This window comes from Triturus cristatus, chromosome 4_2 (genome assembly GCF_964204655.1).
Source record: "Triturus cristatus chromosome 4_2, aTriCri1.1, whole genome shotgun sequence".
NCBI lineage: Eukaryota > Metazoa > Chordata > Amphibia > Caudata > Salamandridae > Triturus > Triturus cristatus.
This window is the reverse complement of record NC_140586.1, coordinates 146167517-146192517: the sequence shown is the minus strand read 5'-3', so window position 1 is coordinate 146192517 and position 25001 is coordinate 146167517. Positions and strand designations below refer to the sequence as shown.

Genomic DNA, 25001 nt, shown 5'->3' with positions numbered 1-25001 from the left:
ATCAGAGTCAGAATCTCAGAGCTGTACACCTCTCTCCTCCCACCAGAACCAGTAAATGCCAATGTTTCCGTTACTTTTTTCACACATATACATGTTAATTACAAATCTCAGTGCTTCCAACATTTTTTCAAATGAAATCACACATTTCTATTGGTGGAAAACTGCAACCCCTTTCCAAATGAACCCTTCCCCCAACTTGACTTCTGCCTGCTACCATAGCAACAGCTCATGGAACACTGGTGTGAGCAGAGAGGTCAGAAGTTCAGCACACAATGTTTCTATTCCAAACAGCAAGAGTGCTTCACCTGTCAAACCTAACAGCAAATCCAAATTAATCTTCTGTGGGAACACAATTTTCTGAACCAATACAAAACAGGCTTGTAAAAATCTAAACATACAGCCTAGTTTTTAGTGTTGAATGTTCTGAAACAGCCAATGACTTCTTTTTATGAAAAAAATATCTATGCCTCCATTTTCCAACTGTCTTTCATTTCATATTGCCATTCTACTGAAAGACACCTCCTGAGTACATCCAGATCTCCTTGAAAGATGTTCACAGTGTGGATTGTAGGTCACAGCTATGTCTTCTGGAGTGAAAAGTATGCAGAAAAAAGAGGTATGGTGAGAGACCTTGCTTTGCCAAATGTAGACATTAAATGGATTGGGCAGAGAGGGTTAAAGTGGCACCAATTAATGCCTTTGGTGAAAACCTTTCTACATCTCCCACAGCCTAACCTTATTATTGTGCACTGTGGTGGAAATGACCTAGGCACTTTAACTGGGGTAGGTCTGGAAGCGCTTATTAAGGACACCTTTGTGCAATTGATGTCGCTTTTTCCTCAATCTGCCTTTGTATATTCTAACATATGCCAAAGGCAAAAGTGGGACTGGTCCAACCAATTTTGTCCGCAGATTGACAAAGCAAGAAAGCACGTCAACAAATCTATTTCTGCTTTCCTCAGAGACTATGGTATGGGTTCTATATACCACAACAACTTGCATTACAACATGCAAGGCATTTATAGAGGAGACAGTGTACATTTCACTGATGAAGGCAACAGAGTCTTCCTCTTGAACTTTAGACTCTGCATCGGTACTTACTTGTAGGTACCGAAAAACACTTCATAAACACAACGGCTCTTTTTAGAGCCCCCTAATATCTAAACACTTAAATTTGTTTTTTACTTCTATTTTTTTTATTAATTTTTTCTGCCGCACGCGTACGGTAAGCTTACCGTACACGCACCCCGCGATTTAAAAAAAAAAAATTTAAATGTATTTTTCTTACTTTTGCGACCTTCTTGGACCCCCTGACAAACGCTAGGGGGTCTGCAACTCTCTTCGTTGCCCCCTTTCCACGTTCTCCTCCTTTGTTTATCAGTGTGAGACACACAAAATGGCGGCCGACACTTCCTGATTTCGACTGATTCGAATGCTTACAGTCATGTAACCACCAATCAGAATTAAGCTCGCGCACGTCACCGTGCGCGTACGGTAAGCTTACCGTACGCGCTCGGAGCGCGCTTATAGATATATATATTGATTTAAATGCTATTTTCTCAGCAAATACTGAACACATTTACACCAGACCTACAAAAGGCACATCCCTGACCTGAGGACTACCTCTCTGCCAAATTTCAAGTAATTCTGTTCAGCCGTTCGGGCTGTAGCTTGGACTAAAGGTCCTATGGAAAAATGCATGGGGAAAACGCGTTTTGGGACCCCCCCTTTTTCTTGGCCCCCGCTTGACGAATCCCCCCGAGACTTTGAGGGAAGGAGCGGAGCGCCCCACCTATTTTGAAAATTTCGCGAGGATTCGTCAATCGGCGCCAAAGTTATTCAAAATAGAGTGTTGCGGATTTCCTATGGAAACACGGTCCTAACTATAACTATCTACTGGCGACCGCCAGTAGATAATATATATATATTCACTTAAAAAACCATAGGTTTCACACATGTTATAGTTAGGTGGACATTTCACTCGAAAAAAACCAATGAAATTCCCCTGTTATAGTTATTTCAGATAACTATAACTCGCGCGACCGCAACTCTATCACAAGGATGATGTCATCAGTGATGTCATGAGTGATGCCACTGATCATGTCATGAGTGATGTAATATGTGAAGTCATGAGCAGTGGATTGCGGTCGCGCGAGTTATAGTTAACTGAAATACCTATAACGGGGGAATTTCATTGGTTTTTTTCGAGTGAAATGTCCACCTAACTATAACATGTGTGAAACCTATGGTTTTTTAAGTGAATTTGCAAGGTTTTTTAAATGCTAATTCCTAACTATAACATGTGTGAAACCTTTGGTTTTTTAAGTGAATTTGCAAGGTTTTTTAAATGCTAATTCCTAACTATAACGTGTGTGAAACCTATGGTTTTTTAAGTGAATTTGTACGGTTTTTTGAAAGGTAATTTTTTTATTATTTTTTTAATGGTTTTTCACCATGCGCACACACCGCGATTTAAAAAAAAAAAAAAAAAATGTTTTCACCCTTTGGGGTCCTTTGGGGACCCCTTGACAAAGGCTAGGGGGTCAGGAACTCTCTACCCTGCCCCCTTTTCACGTTCGCCACCTCTCTTTTTCACTCTCGCACCCACAACAAACAAAATGGCGGCCGACACTTCCTGATTTCGACCGATTCGAACGTTGACTGACATGAAACAACCAATCAGAATTACGCTCGCGCACATTAGGGTGCGCGCACGGTGCACGCACGGTGCGCGCTTATAGATATGGATGTGCTTTTAAATGCAATTTTCTCAGGAACTACTGGAACAGATTGACTCCATATATGCAAAAGGCACTTCCCTGACCTGAGGACTACCTCTCTGCCAAATTTCAAGTAATTCTGTTCAGCCGTTCGGGCTGTACCTTCGACTAAAGGTCCTATGGGAAAATGCACGGGGAAAACGCGTTTTGGGACCCCCTTTTTTCTCGGCCCCCGCTTGACGAATCCCCCCGAGACTTTCAGGGTAGGAGCTGAGCGGAGTGCCCCATTAGTTTGGAAAATTTTGCGAGGATTCGTCAACTGGCGCCAAAGTTATTCAAAATAGAATGTTGCGGATTTCCAATGGATTCACGGTCCTAACTATAACTATCTACTGGCGACCGCCAGTAGATAATATATATATAATAAACTTGCCGAAAGAAGACTGGGACTTGCGTGGTTTTTCCTCGTTGCTGCCTGCCTGGTGGTTCTGTGGTGAAAGACTTCTGTTTGCGCATATATATATATATATATATATATATATATATATATATATATATATATATATAGATATATATATATATATATATATATATAGATATATATATATAGATATATATATATATAAGCTGTCCGAAGCTGCAAAGGTTTCAAAATCTGACCTTGCCTGGACAAGCTTCAATAGATGTTCAGAACCACCTTAGAGGTCACTTTGCTTGTCCTGACATCCGTGTTAGTTTGCTTTTCTGTAGTATAATTGGCACAGTGTATAATTGGCACAGTGCCGATCTTGCATTTCTCCTCTGCCCATATTTAGCATCTTGCATGTCTGTAGTATTATTGGCATGGTGCTGATCTTGCATTTCTCTGTTGACCATATTTGACACAATGTCCCTGTTAGTTCTGCTAGGGTGGCATTACTAAATTTCTATGGGACCCATAAACCAGTCACTCACGGAAGGAGCAGACTGAGAGCACCATTGTATGCTGCACTTACTGGCCAGCAAGCATGCATGGTACCAATGAAATACTTAACTCTGTTTCTGAGCAAACTGCTGTAATGTACGTTTCTTTCATTGCTCCTCGGAGGGTGCAAAAGTATTTATTTCCTCCACATCGTTCTTGGCTATCTCTTAGGATTTCTCATGATGTAACTGCTTGAGTGTTCCTTACGTGGCTGTTTCGCCTAGATTGTAATTTCTTCCTCTATGAGAACGTCATGTTAGGTACAGTTAATGTAATTAGAGGTAGTCATGTTGGGGGAGGCATAGAATTACTTCAATAAGACACTTAACTACTGAGACAGGCAAGGCTAATGCTTCCCCTGCACTGCAACTAAACACAAGCATGAGCCCCATTTGTGTCTCGGATAGAATGGGTCAGATCTCAACTGATCCATTTGTGTCACTGCAATAGGACATTCCACAGTATCAGCACTGCAGGCCATCAGTCTGGGGAATTAAAGCTGTATGAGGGTTTTCTGAATATAGGAAACTAGGAAGAGATCATAGCCTAAAAGGTCTAATGGAAACAGGGACATCAGAAAATGGAGGTACAGAAGAATATCACAAAATACATAGAACTTCTTACTGTAGGTGGACAATGGATAGGTTCAAAGACAAGCACTCACAAACCACGTTTGTCTTGTCTTCCACATGTGCCAGAGGTTTATTGTCCCAACTTGCAAATCAGATTACACCAGCTAGTAAAGTGACGCTTGTGCATTCTACATCTGAGTAGAACAGATACACAAACATATATGCAGACATATGGTATCAGTATACACTGGGTACAACTCCTAATACTCTCTGCAGGCCTCAGGTCAGTCTAATCTATGTCACCATTACCCCTTTCTGAATATACATGTGCCCAGCAGTGGCGTAACAATACCCCCCACAGCCCCTGCATAGGGATGGCCCTGGGCTACATTTGGCCCCCTCAGGTACTGTGCATAGGTTGTAGGTCGTAGGCCTGACAACTCCTGACTGGGTCCAGAACGTGGGGGGTCGCCCTCCATGTACTTTGCAGGGGGGGCCCCTCAAGTTTTGATACGCCACTGGTGCCTAGCTCGCCTAAGTTCTTCTTCTTCCTAAACTGCTGAGGTAATTCAGTGGGTTAATGTACCTGGTTCAGAAATTTCTGTGACATGTAAATCACAGATTTAAATTCCAGCAGGATAAAGTAATTCACACCAGTTTAGGTAATTCTAGCATTTGTTGTATACAGCATCATGCAGTCACAACACTGGTAAAAAACACTTAAAGTGAACAATATAGAGCCTGCTTTAGAGTTTGGTAGAACGAGTACTCATCACAAAAATGCCGGGGTAACATATTAGCCAAATCCTGGTCTGCCTGCTCTATTATGAGCTTTAGGAACAACCTTGGGTTTTGACTTCAAGGCAGCAAGGCCAAGTCAATATATGATTAGAAGAACAAGAGAGTTGCCAGTGCTGCACAAATTAACAACAAAATACTTCAAATGGACTGAACAAAACAGTGCCACTGAAAACCACTTTTTCCGTTTGGTTTTAATCAACAATTTTTAAAGGATCAGTGCTTCATTAACTCATTTTTAAGCACGGTTCAATTTATACAAGAAATAGCAAAAAAACACTCCAATATCAATATATACATTTCCTACATAAATATACACGACACTACTACTAGCATACAAGTGTCACTCATACCATACATTCATACTACTCAATCATACTGTGAGACATATAAGACAAATACTCAAATGACAATTTTGTGACTTTACAAAGAACAAGGGGGGGGCCACCGTGATTTTATTTACAGCCTAACAGTAATTTTTGAAAATAATTAGGTTGAAGTTTATGCGGTTAGCCCACAGCGAAGAGGTCTACGCGTTTCGAATCCCTCAAGTTGTGGGGATTCTCATCAGGACCAGATGCTCACTATAGAGAGAATACAAAAAAGCTAAATTAGACCAATATACCCTTGTGCACTATACTTTCCTCAACGCCAACCTTGTGCCAGAATCTTACCTTGCAACCAATGCAACCCGAAGGGAGACTAGCGAGTGTGGAGTATAGACCTTTTCAAGAGAGACCTTTAGAAAGACAGAAGAGGGTGGATTTGAATTACTTAAAATGTCGCATAAAGCGCTGGTATGTGTGATGGCTCTATTAGTCCAAAATCATATCTTACTTGACAGTCTGTTGATGTCGTGTATCTTGCTGCTGGCGTGCCTTCGGACTGAATGCCGGCAGTTGCCAGAAGTGATTTGAGTGTCGGAGAAGCTTCAATTGTCGTCTGCAAAAGGTGAATTGAAAGCAGAGTATAGTGATTGCGATGTGATCGCACACACAAGTTCGTGAGAGCCTCGTGCAAAGATCAATTGAAAGCAGAGTGTAGTGATTGCGACGTGGTCGCACACACAAGCTCGTGAGAGCCTCGTACAAATATTCTCTTACCTTCCGAGTTAGTTCAACGCCAATTTAAACGAAGCAGCCGTCGTCCGTGTTAGTACCGCCAATGCAGGTATGGTTCATAGTGCGCCGGAAGGAATCCTCTTTTAAACTTCCTTTGGTCGCGAACGGAGTCTGGGAAATGTAGTTTAGTCACAGCCCAGTAAATTGGCGGACTGCTAAATGAAGCAGTAATAGAGCCACGATATGAGGGCTCTATCTTCGGTCTCAGGCGGGGTCAGAGAAGTGTAACTTTATTCGCAACAAGGCGCATCCAGGTGGTGGAGGACTGTTTATTCAAGCGGTGATTGTGTTACTAAGACTCCTGGGATTTGTAGTTTGACAATGCGTTGTATACAGCTTTATTGATAAACCACTCGACATGCCAAAGAATATACAAGTACAATACTGAATGATGCGGTCAGGCTGAGAAGGGAATAGCATGATTGACCTTATTTTGCAGGACAACAGGAAACTGGAGATGTTATCACCGGCGTGGATTTAAAGGTTGAAAATCTCAGACATTTCATTCAATCCTTCTACGGATGTATTGAATTTGATTATCAACATCGCTTCCCTTTTCAATAGTTTGGCATCTAAATCCCCTCCTCTGATATCTGGTGTGACTTTCGAAATTACAGTCCATTTGACATCAGCTTCTACATGGTTGTTAAGGCGCCAATGGTTGACCAAAGGGGCGTTTTGTACATTTTTGCGTATTCTTGATTTGTGCTGTTGGATTCTAAACCTTACTTCCTGGTTTGTTTTGCCAATATAAAGTTTAGCACATGGGCATAGTATCCCATATACTACAAATTTGGTTTTACAATTTGAGAAGGAATCATGTTTCCAATGAATGTTCTGATGGATAAAATGATTACCTTCCAAAGTGGAATCGCAGCACACACATGTGCCACATTTGTGGTGGCCTTGAATCGGTGGAAGATTAAGGAAGCTTCTCAAGTCCGGGATCTTTGTTTTAGGGAGCGCAGCTCTCACGATCTGATTAGCAATACTTCTGTCTTTCCTAAAGGCAAACAGTGGGGGTTCTTTGAGGGAAGGGTCCAAATTTTTTACAAGGTGCCAATTTTGGGAGATGATCTTTTTGAGCCAATTGGACGTTGGGGTGAAGGTGGAGACACAGACAATCCTGTCCATTTTTGATTTGTCTCTTCTTTCAAGAAGAACCTCTCGTGGGGTCCACCATGCACGCTTCATAGATCTCTTCAGAAGTTTTTTGGGATATCCTCTTTCTAAGAGGTTGGTTTTTAATTTTTCTGCATGAAAGAAAAATTCATCCTTGAAAGTGCAATTCCTACGGATTCTTAAAAATTGTCCGTAGGGCAAATTGTCCCTAAGGCTGCGTGGGTGATTACTAGAATAGAGGAGCGCTTTATTTCTGTCGGTTTTTTTCTTATATAATGTAGAAACGAGGTGACCCTCGCTTGGGTAGACTTCAACGTCCAAAAACGGTATTTTAACTTTGGAGAAGTTGAGGCTGAACTTGATGTCCGGTGTCCTATTGTTCAGCCAATTGACGAAATCTCGCAGTTGGTCTTCTTCTCCAGTCCAAGTTAAAAACACATCGTCGATGTACCTTGTCCAATGTCCGATGTAAGTTGAAAATGGGTTGTTATTGTACACAAAATGTTCCTCGTATTTTGACATGTAAAGAATGGCCAGCTCTGGGGCGAAGGGACACCCCATCGCGACTCCCTTGATTTGTAAGAAAAACTCTTCTTTGAAACAGAAATAGTTATTTTTTAGCGCAAAAGTAGCTAGCTCAAGGATAAATTGCGTTGGAACCTTTTCGGGCTTTGGTCTGCTGTTTAAAAATGTCTCCAAAACTGCCAGCCCTTCGTCTTGGGGAATTTCTGTATACAACGAAGTAACATCTAGAGTGGCTAGAAGATGTGTGTTTTCTTGAAACTCCATTGTGCTCAATTTGATCAAAAAATCAGTGGTGTCTTTGATGAACGATTTAACCTCTTGCATGAAGGGTTTGAGGAAGAAGTCTACGAATTTTGAGATTGATTCAGTCAAAGACTCACAGCCCGAGACTATAGGACGACCCGGGGGATTGTGTTCATTTTTATGTACTTTAGGGAGTACGTAGAAAATAGGTGTGCGAGGGCTTTTGTTTTTTAGAAATTCATATTCTTTCTTGCCTAGAAAACCTTCATCAAACCCTTTCTGGAGAATGTTGAACAGTTTGCCTTGCAATTCAACCGTTGGATCTTTATTAAGCTTTCTATAGCAAGTTACATTGGATAGTTGTCTCATCACTTCTGCCGTGTAACGTTCAGTGGCCCAGATAACAATAGACCCGCCCTTATCCGCTTGTTTAATTACTATGGATGGGTCATTCCTTAGATCAGTCAAGGCGTCTTTTTGAGATTTTGTCATGTTGAATTTTACTGATCGCCTTTTGTGTTTTTCAGCTTCTGTGATGGCAGACAGAACTACCTTTTCAAATAGTAACACCTCCTTTGGTGTTTTTGATGTTGGTGGGCAAAAGCAGGATTTTTTCCTTAACCCTGTCGTCTCTATGTTCTCCTGTAATGGATTGTCCATGAAGAAGGTAATCAGGCGTATTTTGCGGCAGAATTCGATAAATTCAGCCTTAAGTTTAACAAAGTTGGTTATTGTAGATGGTACGAAAGAAAGGCCCATTTCTAAAACACTACATTCATCAGATGTCAGAATTTTGTCAGAGAGATTAAAGATAGACGTAATCTTTGGTTCTCGTGATTTTTGCCGGTCTGTGGTAGTTGCAGTCCTCAGTTTTTGTAGTTCTGACGTCTCGTGGACATTTCCCATGGTTGGTTGGCGAATCTGGATCTGCCGCGAGGCTTCCATTGGCCTCGTCCTAAAAAAGACGGTTGTTGAAAGTTCTGTTGTAAATTTGGTTCAAAATTGACACGTCTGCTAGATTCGCCCCTTGTACTAGGGTTATCGTTGTCACTACTCCCTGAAGAAGATGATGTTTCGGAAAAATTGATAAAATTGTACCTAGATCTCCCTTGGTAATCCTGTAGAAATCGTCGTGAGTCAGGTCTTGTGTAAAAATCAATTTGGAGGTAAGGATAAATCTTGTCTAGAGAGAAGTTCTTTTTGTCCTTTTTGAATTTGAGTCCCTTTTGGTTAATTGAATAGTCCTTAAATTCGAGGATCTCCTTATCGACTTTCTCCAGAAGTTCTTTGGCATCTGTAATCAATTGGTTATTTTTAATTTCGTTCTCAAGCACCACGATTTCTTCCAATTGTTGTTTTGACAGTCTTTGTGCTGTTTCGACGGTGAGGACCATGAGGTCCCTACTGCATTTTGTTTCAATTTGACTGAAACCCTTTTTATAAGTTGGATCCCCTGTGAAAATCACCGGGACGTTACGTATTTGGAGTCCACCCGGGATGGTACCTGCCCTCAGATGTTCAATTAGAAAATGACCGTGTAGATCAGTCCGTATTTGCTTCTTTTTTAGTCTAACCAGTCTGTCGGATTCGTTATTGATTTTGGCAGTTGTGCTCAAGGCAGCGGAAGAAAATAGTGGAGGGTCATTCAATAGCTTCAGTATATGTTCCTCGCTGTATGCGAAAGTGTCGCTACCTGACATAGTATGTCAAAGAAAAATAAAAATAAAGAAGAAAAGAGTGCAGAGAGGGAAAGATCACCTTAAAATGAAAACCTTTACAATGTGTTTGACCTATGTGAAACACATTCCCCGTGACTTATTTGGAAAACTGCAGGCTACTCCTACTCACTATTCCAAGAGAAAATCAAGTCTAGAAAAAACCTCGCGAGTAAACACCCGCCAGACAACCTTAGGAACAACCTTGGGTTTTGACTTCAAGGCAGCAAGGCCAAGTCAATATATGATTAGAAGAACAAGAGAGTTGCCAGTGCTGCACAAATTAACAACAAAATACTTCAAATGGACTGAACAAAACAGTGCCACTGAAAACCACTTTTTCCGTTTGGTTTTAATCAACAATTTTTAAAGGATCAGTGCTTCATTAACTCATTTTTAAGCACGGTTCAATTTATACAAGAAATAGCAAAAAAACACTCCAATATCAATATATACATTTCCTACATAAATATACACGACACTACTACTAGCATACAAGTGTCACTCATACCATACATTCATACTACTCAATCATACTGTGAGACATATAAGACAAATACTCAAATGACAATTTTGTGACTTTACAAAGAACAAGGGGGGGGCCACCGTGATTTTATTTACAGCCTAACAGTAATTTTTGAAAATAATTAGGTTGAAGTTTATGCGGTTAGCCCACAGCGAAGAGGTCTACGCGTTTCGAATCCCTCAAGTTGTGGGGATTCTCATCAGGACCAGATGCTCACTATAGAGAGAATACAAAAAAGCTAAATTAGACCAATATACCCTTGTGCACTATACTTTCCTCAACGCCAACCTTGTGCCAGAATCTTACCTTGCAACCAATGCAACCCGAAGGGAGACTAGCGAGTGTGGAGTATAGACCTTTTCAAGAGAGACCTTTAGAAAGACAGAAGAGGGTGGATTTGAATTACTTAAAATGTCGCATAAAGCGCTGGTATGTGTGATGGCTCTATTAGTCCAAAATCATATCTTACTTGACAGTCTGTTGATGTCGTGTATCTTGCTGCTGGCGTGCCTTCGGACTGAATGCCGGCAGTTGCCAGAAGTGATTTGAGTGTCGGAGAAGCTTCAATTGTCGTCTGCAAAAGGTGAATTGAAAGCAGAGTATAGTGATTGCGATGTGATCGCACACACAAGTTCGTGAGAGCCTCGTGCAAAGATCAATTGAAAGCAGAGTGTAGTGATTGCGACGTGGTCGCACACACAAGCTCGTGAGAGCCTCGTACAAATATTCTCTTACCTTCCGAGTTAGTTCAACGCCAATTTAAACGAAGCAGCCGTCGTCCGTGTTAGTACCGCCAATGCAGGTATGGTTCATAGTGCGCCGGAAGGAATCCTCTTTTAAACTTCCTTTGGTCGCGAACGGAGTCTGGGAAATTTAGTTTAGTCACAGCCCAGTAAATTGGCGGACTGCTAAATGAAGCAGTAATAGAGCCACGATATGAGGGCTCTATCTTCGGTCTCAGGCGGGGTCAGAGAAGTGTAACTTTATTCGCAACAAGGCGCATCCAGGTGGTGGAGGACTGTTTATTCAAGCGGTGATTGTGTTACTAAGACTCCTGGGATTTGTAGTTTGACAATGCGTTGTATACAGCTTTATTGATAAACCACTCGACATGCCAAAGAATATACAAGTACAATACTGAATGATGCGGTCAGGCTGAGAAGGGAATAGCATGATTGACCTTATTTTGCAGGACAACAGGAAACTGGAGATGTTATCACCGGCGTGGATTTAAAGGTTGAAAATCTCAGACATTTCATTCAATCCTTCTACGGATGTATTGAATTTGATTATCAACATCGCTTCCCTTTTCAATAGTTTGGCATCTAAATCCCCTCCTCTGATATCTGGTGTGACTTTCGAAATTACAGTCCATTTGACATCAGCTTCTACATGGTTGTTAAGGCGCCAATGGTTGACCAAAGGGTTGAGCTTGGCAGATCAACAGTTTTCCGTAATTAGGAGGGCCCCTGCTTGCCCTGCATTCAGAAAAATTACACCGACTTTCCGACGGAGTAGGGGCAGTCAGAGTGAGGGCATCAGACGGCCCACCCTATTTAGTCTGCATAGTCTGATGGAATTTTTTTTCATTTCTTGGGGTTTCAAACTTAAAAAATAATATTTTACCCCATACCCTGGGTGAAAACTCCTAGGCATTGGAGGGCATTATTGTTTGCTTTACAGACACAAACTGCCGCTTTGGAGGTTTGTTTCTGAAAAACAAATATTTATGCTTTTATGACAAAATGCCGAAAGAAAGTATGTTGATGATGAAAAACTAAGAGGCAAATTTACAAGCCCCTTGCGACACTTTTACGTCGCCGTTGCATCACTTCTGTGATGCAGCAGCGGTGTAAACCATGCACCACGTTGCGCCTTATTTACAACGTGACGCATCTAGGGAGATGCGTCACGTTGTAAAGCCCTGCGCTACATGAAACCTGCGTTAGGTTTCTTGTGAGCGTTCCTGCGCAGGTTGGCGTTCTGTCGCAGGAACGCCTCGTAAAAGTGACGCAGTGAAATCTACAAGATTTCAGTGAGTCACTTTTCCATCCATGTTGCATCAAATCCCTGCGCCTGCTTGAAGCAGGCGTAAGGAGTGACAAAGCATGTTAGGCATAGGACGCCCCCGAGCATTGCTGGAGTTGCTTTGCGCTTGCGATACGACTCCAGCAGTGTGCCGCCCTTACACCATCAGATGCAACATGCATCGCCCTATCCTTGCGTCATGGTGCGGCGCATTGTAAATGCGAAACATTTGTGTTGGCGCAGGGAGGGAATTGCATGTCTCATCTTTTCTGGCACATCCCTGCTGATTTGCAGAGATGCGCCAGAACTCGTAAATCTGCTCCAGCATGTTTGGTGTGTGCCCATCATAAACATGACATATGTGCACAAATCTTTTTGTGCCTTCACACGAGGCACAAATGAAGGCACCGAGATCACTGCAAGGCCAACTGTCATCTCCTAATTTGGGTGGTGGCATTCCAGTTGCAGTAGCGGCTGCTACCGGACTTGGGTGGTGAGATGGGGGGGCAGGGGTTTAGATGGGGAAATGAAAAAGATAAAATAAAAATAAAACACTTAACTGGCTACGGCCGGTGTTGTCGCCGACTCTTCTCCAATCCTCTTCATCGTCTTGTCTTCTTCCTGTCTGGAGTCAGGCAGCAGGAAGCACCTGGGCTCCCAAGCTCCCCTGACCAATCACAACGCTGAAATGCAGCGTTGTGATTTGTCTGAGCGATGTAGTTTGGTGCTCAGACAAAGCTTGGGAGCCTGGGGCATGTTCTCCAACCAGGCTGTAATGCAGCCTGGATGGAGAACATGGCAAGTGCACATGACTGTTTGGCCGGTCCCAGAGGGCTGGTCAAAACGTCATGCACAGTTGGAGTGCCTTCACTTCTCCCCCTGCAGTGCTCTGGCGTCACAGGGACCAGCCCCACCCCCAGGAAACAACGGAGCCACAGCAGTAGGAAAAAGTCGTGCTATTATCATTTGTTTTTCTTTTTTTCACTGCTCTTAAAGCAGTGGAGTAACGCTCCTCCGCCTTAGCGAAGGAGCCGCCACAGTGGGAGTGGTGAAGGAGATGACCTCCGCCACCCCGTCAGACAGAAGACGGCCCACCAAAGTCTACATTGGTGCCATGGCTTTTTATATACAAAGACAGTTAATACGGAGCAAGATTTAGGAGAGCTGATTTTGTTACATAAAATAGTAGTCTAGAAAAAACTGATATTTTGAATGTAACCTCATTTCTTTCTGCCTGAGATTCTCCACAGAGTAAATTGCACCCTTCTGCTGACCAGGTGTTGCCATGTATTGCTGATTAATACAGTATAACTAATCGACTACTGCAGTATTTATCAAAGACAAAATTACATAAAATGCTTCCTAAGTTAGACACAGGTTCGAATTCTGCTTTTATAAACATTATGAAACTTTCCAGAAAACTACTTTCCCGAAGGATTCTCTGCAGCTGTTAAAATACACGCAAAGGTACCAATGCCAGAGTAAGCAAAGCTAAGTGAAATGGTGAGTATTTTTGACCAACATCCACAGCAAGAAAACATTAAATGTATGCCTTCTTCTTTAACACATCTGCCTTGTGTGTTGAAAATGGTATGTTTTCCCTGGTCAGCAGTTTTCACAAAACAAATTAAACAAAGAAAGAGGAAGTCGCATCCTATGTATACTCATCTCATTGGTGCAATAAAGAAATGATCATTCTCCTTAGTTATAATCCACCAAATCCTGAGCCACATGAGGAACGACACTTGTAACAGCCAATAGCCGAGGAGCGCTGAGCTCAATGCCCTTTTCTGCATAGATTGCATAAGCTTAATGAGACAGTTAAAATTGTCCCTACGCTATCTAAAAAAATAACAACAAACAGACATCAGTAAGTAGCCGCGTGCTCATCATCTTCGACCACCAGTTACTCTTCAATGCATAAATAAACCCGATTTCAACTCCATTGCCAAACGATCACTGTCCTTAACTACACTTGCAAAAAGAGTGATGGTCTCTGGATATTAGCTGCCCAGGACTACTGTAATCGAAAGAATGACAAACTGAGAGATGGGCATCGCCAGCAGCTTTTGTCAAAGATCAAGTAAGTTCTGTCCTTGAACCCTGAAGTTCCTAATATGGCTCCTAGTGGAACAAGGCATCCATGTAACGCACCGTGTTTCAAACACAGACCAGTGCCCACATCACCCACCTAACAAATCCATCGAAGTTACATTCAAATGAACCACCACATACCCCAATCCTTCTGGAAATTATCGAGAGGAAGCCATACAAGGGTGAACAATGTTGTCAGATATTTCGTAGGCTGTGTAAGCACTACAAGATTTCGGTGACTGAGAACCACTATGGCTACAAGTTCTAAAATATTTCAGAAAAAATATAAAGTTTTGATCATCTGTGAGTAAAAAGATGTCATTAGAGCAAACCAGATACTTAAGTATATTAACTAAGGGGCATATTTTTAAGCCCATTGCGCCGCCGGTGCATCACTTTTTGTGACGCACCGGCGGCACAGTGTGGTGCGCCATATTTACAAGGACACATAAAGACACCCTGCATGGCTTTTCGTACCATTGTAAATACAACCCCTTTTCACGCACTTTGCATGAAAGGGGCGTTCCATGGGTGTTGCTTTGGGTGTTCCCAAGCAACACCCATGCATTACCTCCTCGTTAGTCTTCCTCGCCACATGACTAACAAAGTGAGCTTCAGCTCCACACCAGAACCCTCCAAAGCAAAAAAAGTCAGCCTCCCATGCCTCCCATCCCTTCCCAATATGGCCGACCCAGTTACACCTATGACCTCTATAAGAGGTGGGCCGGCCCAACCCATCAGCCTGTTTTTTTAGTTCTGCGCTGCAGATTCTCCAGAGCGTCTGATCAGGTAAGTTGGGCTAAGGTCCTGCTCCAGCAGGTCCCAGTGCCCTGGGGGGGAGGCCCTGCTCCAGCGGGCTCACACTCTGGTTCCCCCACCTTCTGGCCCTCGCACTGTCCGGTTGGGTTGACAGCCCGGCTCTAGCGGGCTCTGGGCAGGCTTTTGGGCTACCTGCGCCCCCTCCATTTTGTGGCTTTCTGCCCTGCTTTAGCGGGCTCTGTGATTTGGGCTCTGCTGTCACCTTTGGGGCGGTTGGCGGGGTGTGCTTTCGTTTCCCGGGTGGTTGCTCTCACTGCTTCTCCAGTTGGGAAAAGAGTCATTCTGGCCTAGTGGTTCAGGTATTAGCCTCTTACTCTAAAGATTAGGTGTTCGACCCTGGTATTTCAGTGTCACCGGGCAGTCTAAAGGATGGTATTTCCTGCCAGTCGGTCTACAGTAGGGGCAATGGTATTTCCTTCTGCTGAGGTTGGGAAATATTTTTTATGTCTGGCTCTACCTAAATTACTGTGGTCGGGTGCATACTTTCACGTACTCTCCCTGTGCGTTCTCCCCGTGCCTGCTCGCTCGCTTGCCACTGCTTTTCGGGTACGGGGTTTCCTCTGTCTGAGGCCCCGTGGGTTTCGCTGCTCGTTCCCTGTGGCTTCTGTCCTCTTCGGGCTGCTGTGGGGATTTTCCGGTCCCTCTTGCACTTGGGATGGTGGGGGTTTTCCTCGCTTTCATGGCATCCCCTGGGGAGTTTTGTTGCTGCCAAGTTCACGGCCGCGCCCCCTTGTCCCTGTCTCCCCAACTTACCTTTGGTTTGCGGGGGTCTGCTGCGCGGCGGGTGCCGTTTCCCATGCAGCTGGTACTTCCCGAAGCCTCCGTGGGTTGTGGCCGTGCTGTTTCGTCCTGGTTTGGTCGTTGGCGGCGTGTGTTCCTCGCTCCGAGGGGCGGGACCTGTCTTCCCCCGTCTTCCCGTTCCGGTACTGCGGTTCCGGCTGGCCGGGCCGCCTTGTTTCCGGCTGCCTTGGCGGTATGCTGTTGCTCCACGTTTGCATGATTTCAGGGTCGGCGGGGAAGCTTCCTTCTGTGAGTGTGCTTTGTTCTTTCTTGGCCCTACGGTTCGGGTATGTGGGGAGTGGCTTATGCTGTGCTGGATCCCAGGGTTTGTGCCTAAGAGTCTCTGTGACCTGATGGTTGGGGTCTGAGACTCTTACTCTCAGGGTTCCGAGTTCAATTCCCATTGATTGAACGCGTCCACGTCCTTTGATTTTGGGCGCATCCCTTGTTCTCTCCGTGCCGGTCTGTGTACTGTGATGTGTGTCCGGTGCTAATGTACGGCGCTCCGTCGGGTTGTGTTCGCTATCTGTTTGTGCTGTTGTGTTCCCCCGCGCCTACTTATGGAGGACATGGGGAGTTGCGTTCTCTATCTCCTGCGACCAGGAGTTCCGGTGCTGTCGTTGATTTGTTTTGGTTCTCAGGGTTTCCTTGCATGCATGTTGGGAGACGTGGGGATGTGGCTCAGTGGTGGTGCATGCCTTGCATGTCTGTGGTCCCGGGTTCATTTGCCGGCGTCTCCAGACTTTTGGGCTATGCTGGTAAAAAGTCTCTGTTCCCTCCCAGCTTTTCGTTCCTGCAGCTGGTGCGGTCTTCCTCGTTGCTGGGGTGCCGTGTTCGGGTCTCGGCGGGGACGCTCGAGGTCTTGTGATCCTGGGCACATCACTGCCTCTCCCTGGTGCTCGTGTGGCATGCTCTGGTGCCTTCGGGTCGGGTTCGCACTCTCTTCTGCTTGGAGGGGAGTGGTTGTTTAAATGCTTTTAAGGATTCGAGGCGTCACACCTTGGTTGTTATGAGTCTGCATTGGCCACCCGTGTCGCTGGTGGACTGGGTTCCAGTCTGGGTACCGGCGCTCGCGGTTCCGTGTCTCTGTGTGCTTCGCTTGATCTTCCCGTGTGGTGGGTCATTGTTGGGGTATCCTCTCTCTGCATTCCGCTGTGGTGGCCTGTGTTCGTGGATCTCATACTTTTCCTTCGTCTGTGGGTGTTGATTGTGGGCCTTGTAGCTGTGGGGCCGCCGGCCTTCCGCCCTGCACGCGCCTGGTCTCATTTTGCGTGCATTGCTTGGCGCAGTTTGGGCCCTTCCGGGTGTTCGCTCGGTCTCTCTTTTCTTCTCGGATCCGTGGGGTGGTTCTCAGTTCCTCTTGTTGGACTGTGTGTTTTTCCATGTATGTGCTGGTTTTTCGCGCATTCTTGGGCTTGTGGCCTGGAGGAGTGTGTGCTTTCCCCTGCCCGGCCTTCACTTCCGGTTTTGGTCCGGCGGTCCTCCCTTCCTGTGTGCCCCTGTCCTCTGCCTGCTCTCTGCTGTTGTACTGGGTCTGTCCTGTTCGGTCCTGGTTGGTGTGGCCTTCGGGGATTCCGGGGGCCGTGGGCGCCTACAGGTCTGATGGGGCGGTCCTCTGTTTGCTCCTGTTCTTCCTTCTCGGGCTGCTTCTGTAGTCTCCGGCTGGGCTTTGGCTTCTGCTCCTGGAGTCTGGCTTTTCTTGCCATGGGCTACGGCGGTGGTGTCCCCTCCTCCGCCTCCTGCTCTGTGGCTCGGCCAGCGCCCCTTGCACTCTCCTCGTCATGTTGTCACAGTTCTTGGCTGGTGCACGTGGTGCGTGTTCGCTTCTCCAGCCTTTTTTCTGTGTGGTCTGGTGGGAGTCTACTTGCCAGTTGTGTTCACTGTTGTATTCCCCCCGCGCGCTTCTGAGCGCTCGTTCTGACTGGTGTTACCTGGTGATATACTTTTCTGGGTAGTATGCTTCAGTTTCTATTGGGTTTGGGACTTGTTCTCCTTCGTGGGGTGTTTGCATGGCATTGTTCTGTTTCTGTCCTGGTTGTCGCCCCGAGTGTGTCGGGTTTGCCCAGTCGTGAGTCCCGTGGTCTCCGTGCCACTGGTTGCATGCATTCCTGGCTGTGTGGGTCCTGTCCCGCATGCTGTGGTTGATCTCCTCCCTTGGGTGGCGATCCCCCTTAGTCTGGTTTTGTGTGGGCCCCCGGCTGGTCGTGACTGCTTTGACGGCCGTGGTGAGGTCCTTCCGTTGGGTGGGCTTTGTGCTTCTTGACCCTGCGTGTCGGCCGGTGCTTGCCCGGTCTGTCTGTTGGTGGTCCTCCCCGTCTGGTTGTTCCGGGTGATCTGGGGGTTTTCTCGGCTACGCCTGTTCCCGTGGGTGTCCCTTCTCTTGCCCCGGTGGCTCCCTTCCCCGCCCGGTCTACCAGTGCGGCCGGTGGTCTTTGTGTTCTGGTCTCCCCTTCCCGGGTGTTGGCGACCTTTTCGGCCTGTGGGGCATGTTGGGTTCCTTGTCTGCGCTGGATCGGGTGATACGCCTTTCTGTTGGCCATTTCTTGGCTTGTTTTCGCCCCTGCCCCGCGGGGGCCTCTTGTTGCTCACCTGGGTGGTTTGTGCGCTGCCTCGTTCTCCGGAGGGGTTTGCGGGCTTGCCTCGGTCTCTTTCTTCTGGTTTGCATTCCCGGTGCTGGTGTTTTCTGCCTTCTTCTCCAGGCTAGCGGCTTTGCACCTGGGCGGGATCTTTGTCCTGTTGGTGGGGCTCGCCTTGGTGCTTCCCGGTTCTGCTCCTGCGGATGGTGGATCTGGGTGTTTTTTTGCTCAGTGGTCCGTGTTGTGCCTCTGTGGGCACCTGCTCGCTCGGGTCTGGGGTTTTGTATCCTGCCGCGGTTTGGCGCTCCCTGTGCGGTTTGGATCCTCTTCTTCTTTGTCACTGGTTTTGGGGCGCTGGGTCCTGCCAGCGCGGGCATGTTCCCTGTGGGTGTTGGCTTTTCTAGGGCTCGTTCCGTCCAGCTCCTCTGTCTTTCTCACCTTTTTCTGGGTTGCTGCCTGCGGCCTTACCCTTGTGTTTGTGTATTTGGCCTCCTGGGTTCTCGCCTCGGCGGCTCATTTGTTGCGTGTGGGACGTTGCAGGGGTGGTTTTGCTTGTCCCCTGCACTGGGCTGTCTCGCTCGTTCATTCTGCATTTCCCTTCCTTCTGGGTTTGTTCTGCTTTCTTGTGCAGGAGGTCCCCTGGTGGGTGTTTGCCTTCCTGTTTGGGGCTTGGCCTTGGTCCTGGTCCTCTTCAGTATCTTTGTTGGGGGGTCGCTTTGTTGCGATTTCCTGCGGCCCCGGGGTCTGTTTTGCCTTGCGCTGGCCAGGGCTCTTTGGTTACTGTGTCACTTCCTTTCGGGGATCCTTTGGAAGGCTATGATCCGTGTCCCGCATGCCTCTCCTTGCTGGTGGGGTTTGGGTGGCCTTCATTTTTTGTTCGGGTGGGGCGCAGTTTTCCTTTCGGTGCCTCCGTCCGTTCTTGCAGCTCTTGCCGGTCTGGGTTAGTTCCATCTGGTTCCTTGGCTTCTGCCCTTGATTGCCTCCGGTCCTGGTGGTTTTGTTGTCTTTTCCCATCCGGTCCTGGGTTTGGGGGGGGTTCGCCTCTGTTTCTTCTGTTCCTTTGGGGCTCCTGTTGCTCATGCTCTGTGTGGGTTTTGCTCCCCTCTCGCTTTGGGCGGGTGTTTGGACCGGCTTGCTGCTTTCTGTTCGGGGACCTGTTTGCGGTTGCTTTTGGCTCCGTGCGGTCTGGTGCCGTTCTTTCTCTGTCCTCCTTCGGTCTTGGTGGGGGCACATTTTTTTGGGTGGCACTTCGGGTTTCGGGGGTCCGGGTTTTCGGGCCTCCCGTTGTCTTTGTGTCCCGGGCTGGTTCTTCCTGCTCGTGGTTGCCTCTCTCTTGGGTGGTTCTTCCGCTCGTCTGGCGTGTTGGGCTTGCCCTCTTCCGTGAGGGTCCCTTTCTGGTCCGTTGGTTTCTTGTGAGTTTCCATGAAGCCGCTTGGCTTTGGTATGTGCTCACTTTGTTAGTCATGTGGCGAGGAAGACTAACAAGGAGGTAATGCCCCGATTACTTACCGGTAATCTTCATTACTCTGAGTATAGTCTTCCTCGCCACATGAGTTCCCATCCCTCCCTCCCTGTCTGGCTATCGGCTTCATGTTTATGCTTGGTAGTTTCAGGCTGATGGGTTGGGCCGGCCCGCCTCTTATAGAGGTCATAGGTGTACTGGGTCGGCCATATTGGGAAGGGATGGGAGGCATGGGAGGCTGAATTTTTTTGCTTTGGAGGGTTCTGGTGTGGAGCTGAAGCTCACTTTGTTAGTCATGTGGTGATGAAGACTATACTCGGAGTAATGAAGATTACCGGTAAGTAATCGGGGGATTCTGCTGCATTTCCAGATTTACAATGATTGGTAAACCCGGGCATGTGTCAGAATCCTACGCCTCCCCATGGGAGGCGTAAGGAGGTGCAATGAGGAGAAATACTTTTATTTTTCCTCATTTTTTCCCCTTTCTCTGTATGCTGCAGCACACATAGAAAGAGGAAAACCCCTCTTGTGGTTGTTTTTGTGCAGGAATGTGTCCCTTCCTGCACAAAAACAATCCTCCCCGCAACGTAGGCACTCTTGCACCATGGTGCAAGGGTGTATGCGTTGGTGCATAGCATTCAATTGAGCGCCAGCACAGGGGAGAGCTCAGGGATATATCATATTGTTGTAAATATGATGTATCCCTTTGCTTCTGAAGTAATGCAGTGCGGCCCAGCCAAATGGCTTGCGGTGCTGCGCTGAGTCACTTTCTTGTAAATATGGCCCTTTCTGTTTAAATGTTTCACTGAGTTAAGAACTTCCTAATGCTATCTGGTGTAACCTTCAGGGTAGCTTGAAGTCCAGCAAGGCAAAATCAGCATTTCATCCTTCCAAGGTTGATACTTTGACTAATATTAAACTGTGTAATAGTGAATTTTTTTTCTTTTACTGAGCTTATGAATGACAGCAATTTCCGTGTCGTACACAAAAAGCGAGAACATTTCTACGATAAAACAAAAATGTGCTCATTGCAGAAAAGTATCCATTAAAAAAAAAATCCAGCTCTATTTACATAATTCTATAACACAAATCATAACCAATAAGAGGACTCCACCGTGTCCCTTTGATTACCCAAATTTGGGTTTTGAGACCTATTGTGTCATGTTTAATGTTAAAGGTCAATTAAGAGGCAGAAGATCAGGCAAGACTGCAGAGTACAATTAGAAGTTAGAGCAACGTAAAATAAAATAACAGATACCGTAGATTAAGTTACTGGCAGCAAGAAGCCTAAAGATAAACTTTCAAATCCGCTTCAACTAACTACCATCTTGCACCACACACTCGAAAAGGGTACCCTTTTGGTACAATGCAGGTAAATACTCGATTATAATTATTTAATAACTCCACAGTAATGCTGGTGATGCAGGAATCACATCACTGCCCTCTGGAACATCACCGGATGTTCACATAAATAATATACGGATTAATTAGCGAAGATGCTGATTCTATAAATTTCATACATTGATTCATGCAGTTATGATAACCAAAAAGCTGGAGCCAAGAGGCACATTATTTAATACGTCATTATTCCAAATAAGTCAATGCAATACATGTTCACAAATCCGAATAATGCATATGATGATCATATTTTCAGTACTGAAAATGAGAGCCTAAAATTTTTTAATGAGAAATGATCTACGGAAATCAGTAATCCTGTTGAGGAGAAGAAACTTTACCCCTGCCCTGGCGCTTTTTCAAAATGTACCCAACCTGGAGACTGAACTGTTTAAATAAAGGATGTCTATGTCAACATTTTGGGAACAAGAAACCAAAAAAGAAACTATAACGAATTAATTCAGCATGTAAAATACACAGGTCCAACAGAGAGAGCAAATGAATAATACTTAAATTCTCAGGATTTAGTCGCATATCAGACTCTTTGTTAAAAATACGTACCAAATTTCAGAAATAAACATTGGAACAGGTCCTGCATGAAGAGTTTCTTAGGTTTGGAATGAGGGGTTACAACAGTTCTGATTTTCAGATAATTAATGACAATTTTGTTGTGATATAAATATATTTTAATCTCTGTTTACGGCCATACGACAAACTCCGGCTTCACTCCTAACTGGTAACTACGCACGAAGGGGCAGATTTATGTTGCACTTGCGCCACTTTTACGCCGCCGTTGCGTCACTTTTGTGACGCAGCAGCGGCGCAAATCCTGCGCCATGGTGCGGGGTATTTACAACGTGACGCATCTGGGAGATGCGTCACGTTGTAAAGCCCTGCGCCACATGTAGGCGTTCCAGGGCAGGTGGGGGCGTTCCGGAGCAGGAACGCCTCCTAAAAGTGGCTGAGTGAAATCTACAAGATTTCACTCAGTCACTTTTAGGCCCATGATGCGTCAAAACCCTGCGCCTGCTTGAAGCAGGCGTAAGGATTGACGCAGCATTGTAAAGATAGGGCCCCCCAGAGCATTGCTGGAGCTGCGTCGTGCTTGCGACGCAACTCCAGCAATGCGCCACTTTTACGGCACAGATGCGTGACGCATCTGTGCCGTTTTTGCCCCATGGTGCGCAGCATTATAAATGCGGCGCATCTTTGGCAACGGCGGCGCAAAAGTGACGCACAGGGCTTATAAATCTGCCCCATTGTTTTCTATACATGGAATTAATTAAGGGGCATATTTATAATAACTGACGCATCCCTGCATATCAGCAGGGATGCGCCAGTTATTTTGCGCCCCAGCTCCGCCACCATGGATGCGCCGCATTTATAATGCGGCGCACCATGGGGCAAAAACGGCACAGATGCGTCACACATCTGTGCCGTAAAAGTGGCGCATTGCTGGAGTAGTGTCCCAAGCGCGACGCAGCTCCAGCAATGCTCTGGGGGGCCCTATCTGCACAATGCTGCGTCAATCCTTACGCCTGCTTCAAGCAGGCACAGGGTTTTGACGCAGCATGGGCTCAAAAGTGACTGAGTGAAATCTTGTAGATTTCACTCAGCCACTTTTAGGAGGCGTTCCTGCGCCGGAACGCCCCCACCTGCCCTGGAACGCCTACATGTGGCGCAGGGCTTTACAACGTGACGCATCTCCCAGATGCGTCACGTTGTAAATACCCCGCACCATGGCGCAGGATTTGCGCCGCTGCTGCGTCACAAAAGTGACGCAACGGCGGCGTAAATGAGGTGCAAGTCAAACATAAATCTGCCCCGTGGAGTGTGGTGGGTTTGGGGGAGAAAGGTCTCGGTTACAGGTAGGAGGCAGCACAATTTCGAAAAGCACTTAACCGCTAACAATTCTGAAAGTGTGCTTACTTGCTCTTGAAATCCTCTACCGCGTCCTGCACGTTTCTCACTTCTGCATCCAGTCTGCTACTCTCTTTTTGCAAGGAATCCATCTGCTTGCGTAAGTTGTTTATGTATGCTTCAAAGAGGGGGCCCGTGTTCGTCTTGGCAGTTTTATGACCCTGCTCCTGCAGAAGGTTCCACTTGGTCTCTAGAACTTTGTTCTGTTGCTCAAGGAATCGAACCTGAAAGCCAGCAACAAATATATGTTAACTGAAAGCGAAATCTAGACCGGTACTGTGGGGAGAAGGTCAGAAGAACAAATGTGACATTGACATGAATATAAAAGAGGAAACATTGATTTTTACAACCTCTTGATGTGACTGGGGATTTAACTACTGCAGATCAATAATAACGTATTTTTTGTACTGTACACTTCACGTATGGTTCACCAAGTACACAACACAAATTAATTCAACATTAAAATTTTAGGGAATGGTTATCTTTCTCTGAGATCAATACTTCGAAAACGTACCTTATCAATAAAAGATGCAAATTTGTTGTTTAGAATTTTGATCTGTTCCCTTTCTTCGGTTCGCACCCTCTGGATATTGGGATCAATCTCCAGGTGGAGCGGTGATAAAAGACTCTGGTTAACAGTGACCTCTTGAATACCACGAGGTGGGCGACCAGGAAACCCTGGCCCCTCACCCAGACGAAAAGCTCCACCACTGAAGGACATTCTTTTGTTACTTCCCAGGTTTAACAGACTTCTGCTACCAAAGTTGCCACATAAATACCCAGCACCTTCACCACTTGCCCCAGATCGAGAAATGCCGACTGAGCTGAAACTGCTACGGCTTCCTGGAATAATATCAGAAGAAGAGCTAAACCCTTTTCTGCTGCCGCCAGATGTAAAGATGGTTTGACGAGTGAAAGCCATGATATGATGTAAGTGGATCTTGAAAAACCTAAACGAAGCTGAGTTTTTGGACGGGAGCAGAAAGCAGTGAGTCTTAGACGCCTAGATTGTCTCTTTTATCCTCCAGAACCAGTGGGTTTGGTCAAGGAGAGAAGGCTGTGTTCATTTACATCCATTAATGGGCTTGATATTGCTGGCAGCTCTTTAAACAGAGGCCTCTTCAGCAAACTTGCAATGGTGCAAGGCAAAAATACACATTCTTGGCCGACAGAGCAACTTGGAAATAATTATCAGCCTGCAGCCATTTCTTCTAATTTAGGCTTCTAGGTAACAATGCTTCTTTGTGTATTTAATGTGGTTGGGAATTTCTTGATAAAAGCACAAGTTGCTGCAACAGTCCTCATTTTATGGGACTCGTCGTACTGTTCAGAATATCAATAATTGATCTTTAGCAGTTGCAACTAGTTAGTGCATATCCTTGCTTTCGCAGAGAACGGTAACTTTTGAGACATGCCAATCTGGGACACCCATAACACTAGCTGTGACGTTTCCATTTTAGAAGTTCGGTTTTGCATCATTCCGCAGAAAACATTTTAATGTAAATCATTTTAAATTAGCGCAAGAATACTTGGCGTTGGACTCACCATGCTGTTCTTAATCAGACAGATATGCCACAACAATAAATGTAGTTAACCAACACAACACAGAAGATTGCCATGG

At 45.7% G+C, this 25001-nt stretch overlaps 1 protein-coding gene across 1 annotated transcript in view; it reads right to left on the bottom strand.

Moving 5' to 3' along the window:
* Nucleotides 1-24517, bottom strand: part of LOC146833198 (keratin, type II cytoskeletal cochleal-like) — a 680914-nt gene extending 656397 nt beyond the window's left edge. Inside the window, exons 1-2 of the mRNA XM_085600860.1 lie at nt 23895-24517; nt 23390-23604 (exon numbers count right to left, since the gene is read on the bottom strand). Coding sequence (XP_085456986.1) covers nt 23390-23604; nt 23895-24302 — 623 coding nt within the window. The 5' untranslated portion in view covers nt 24303-24517. The remainder of the gene's footprint in view (nt 1-23389; nt 23605-23894) is intronic.
* Between the last annotated feature and the right edge of the window lie 484 nt (nt 24518-25001).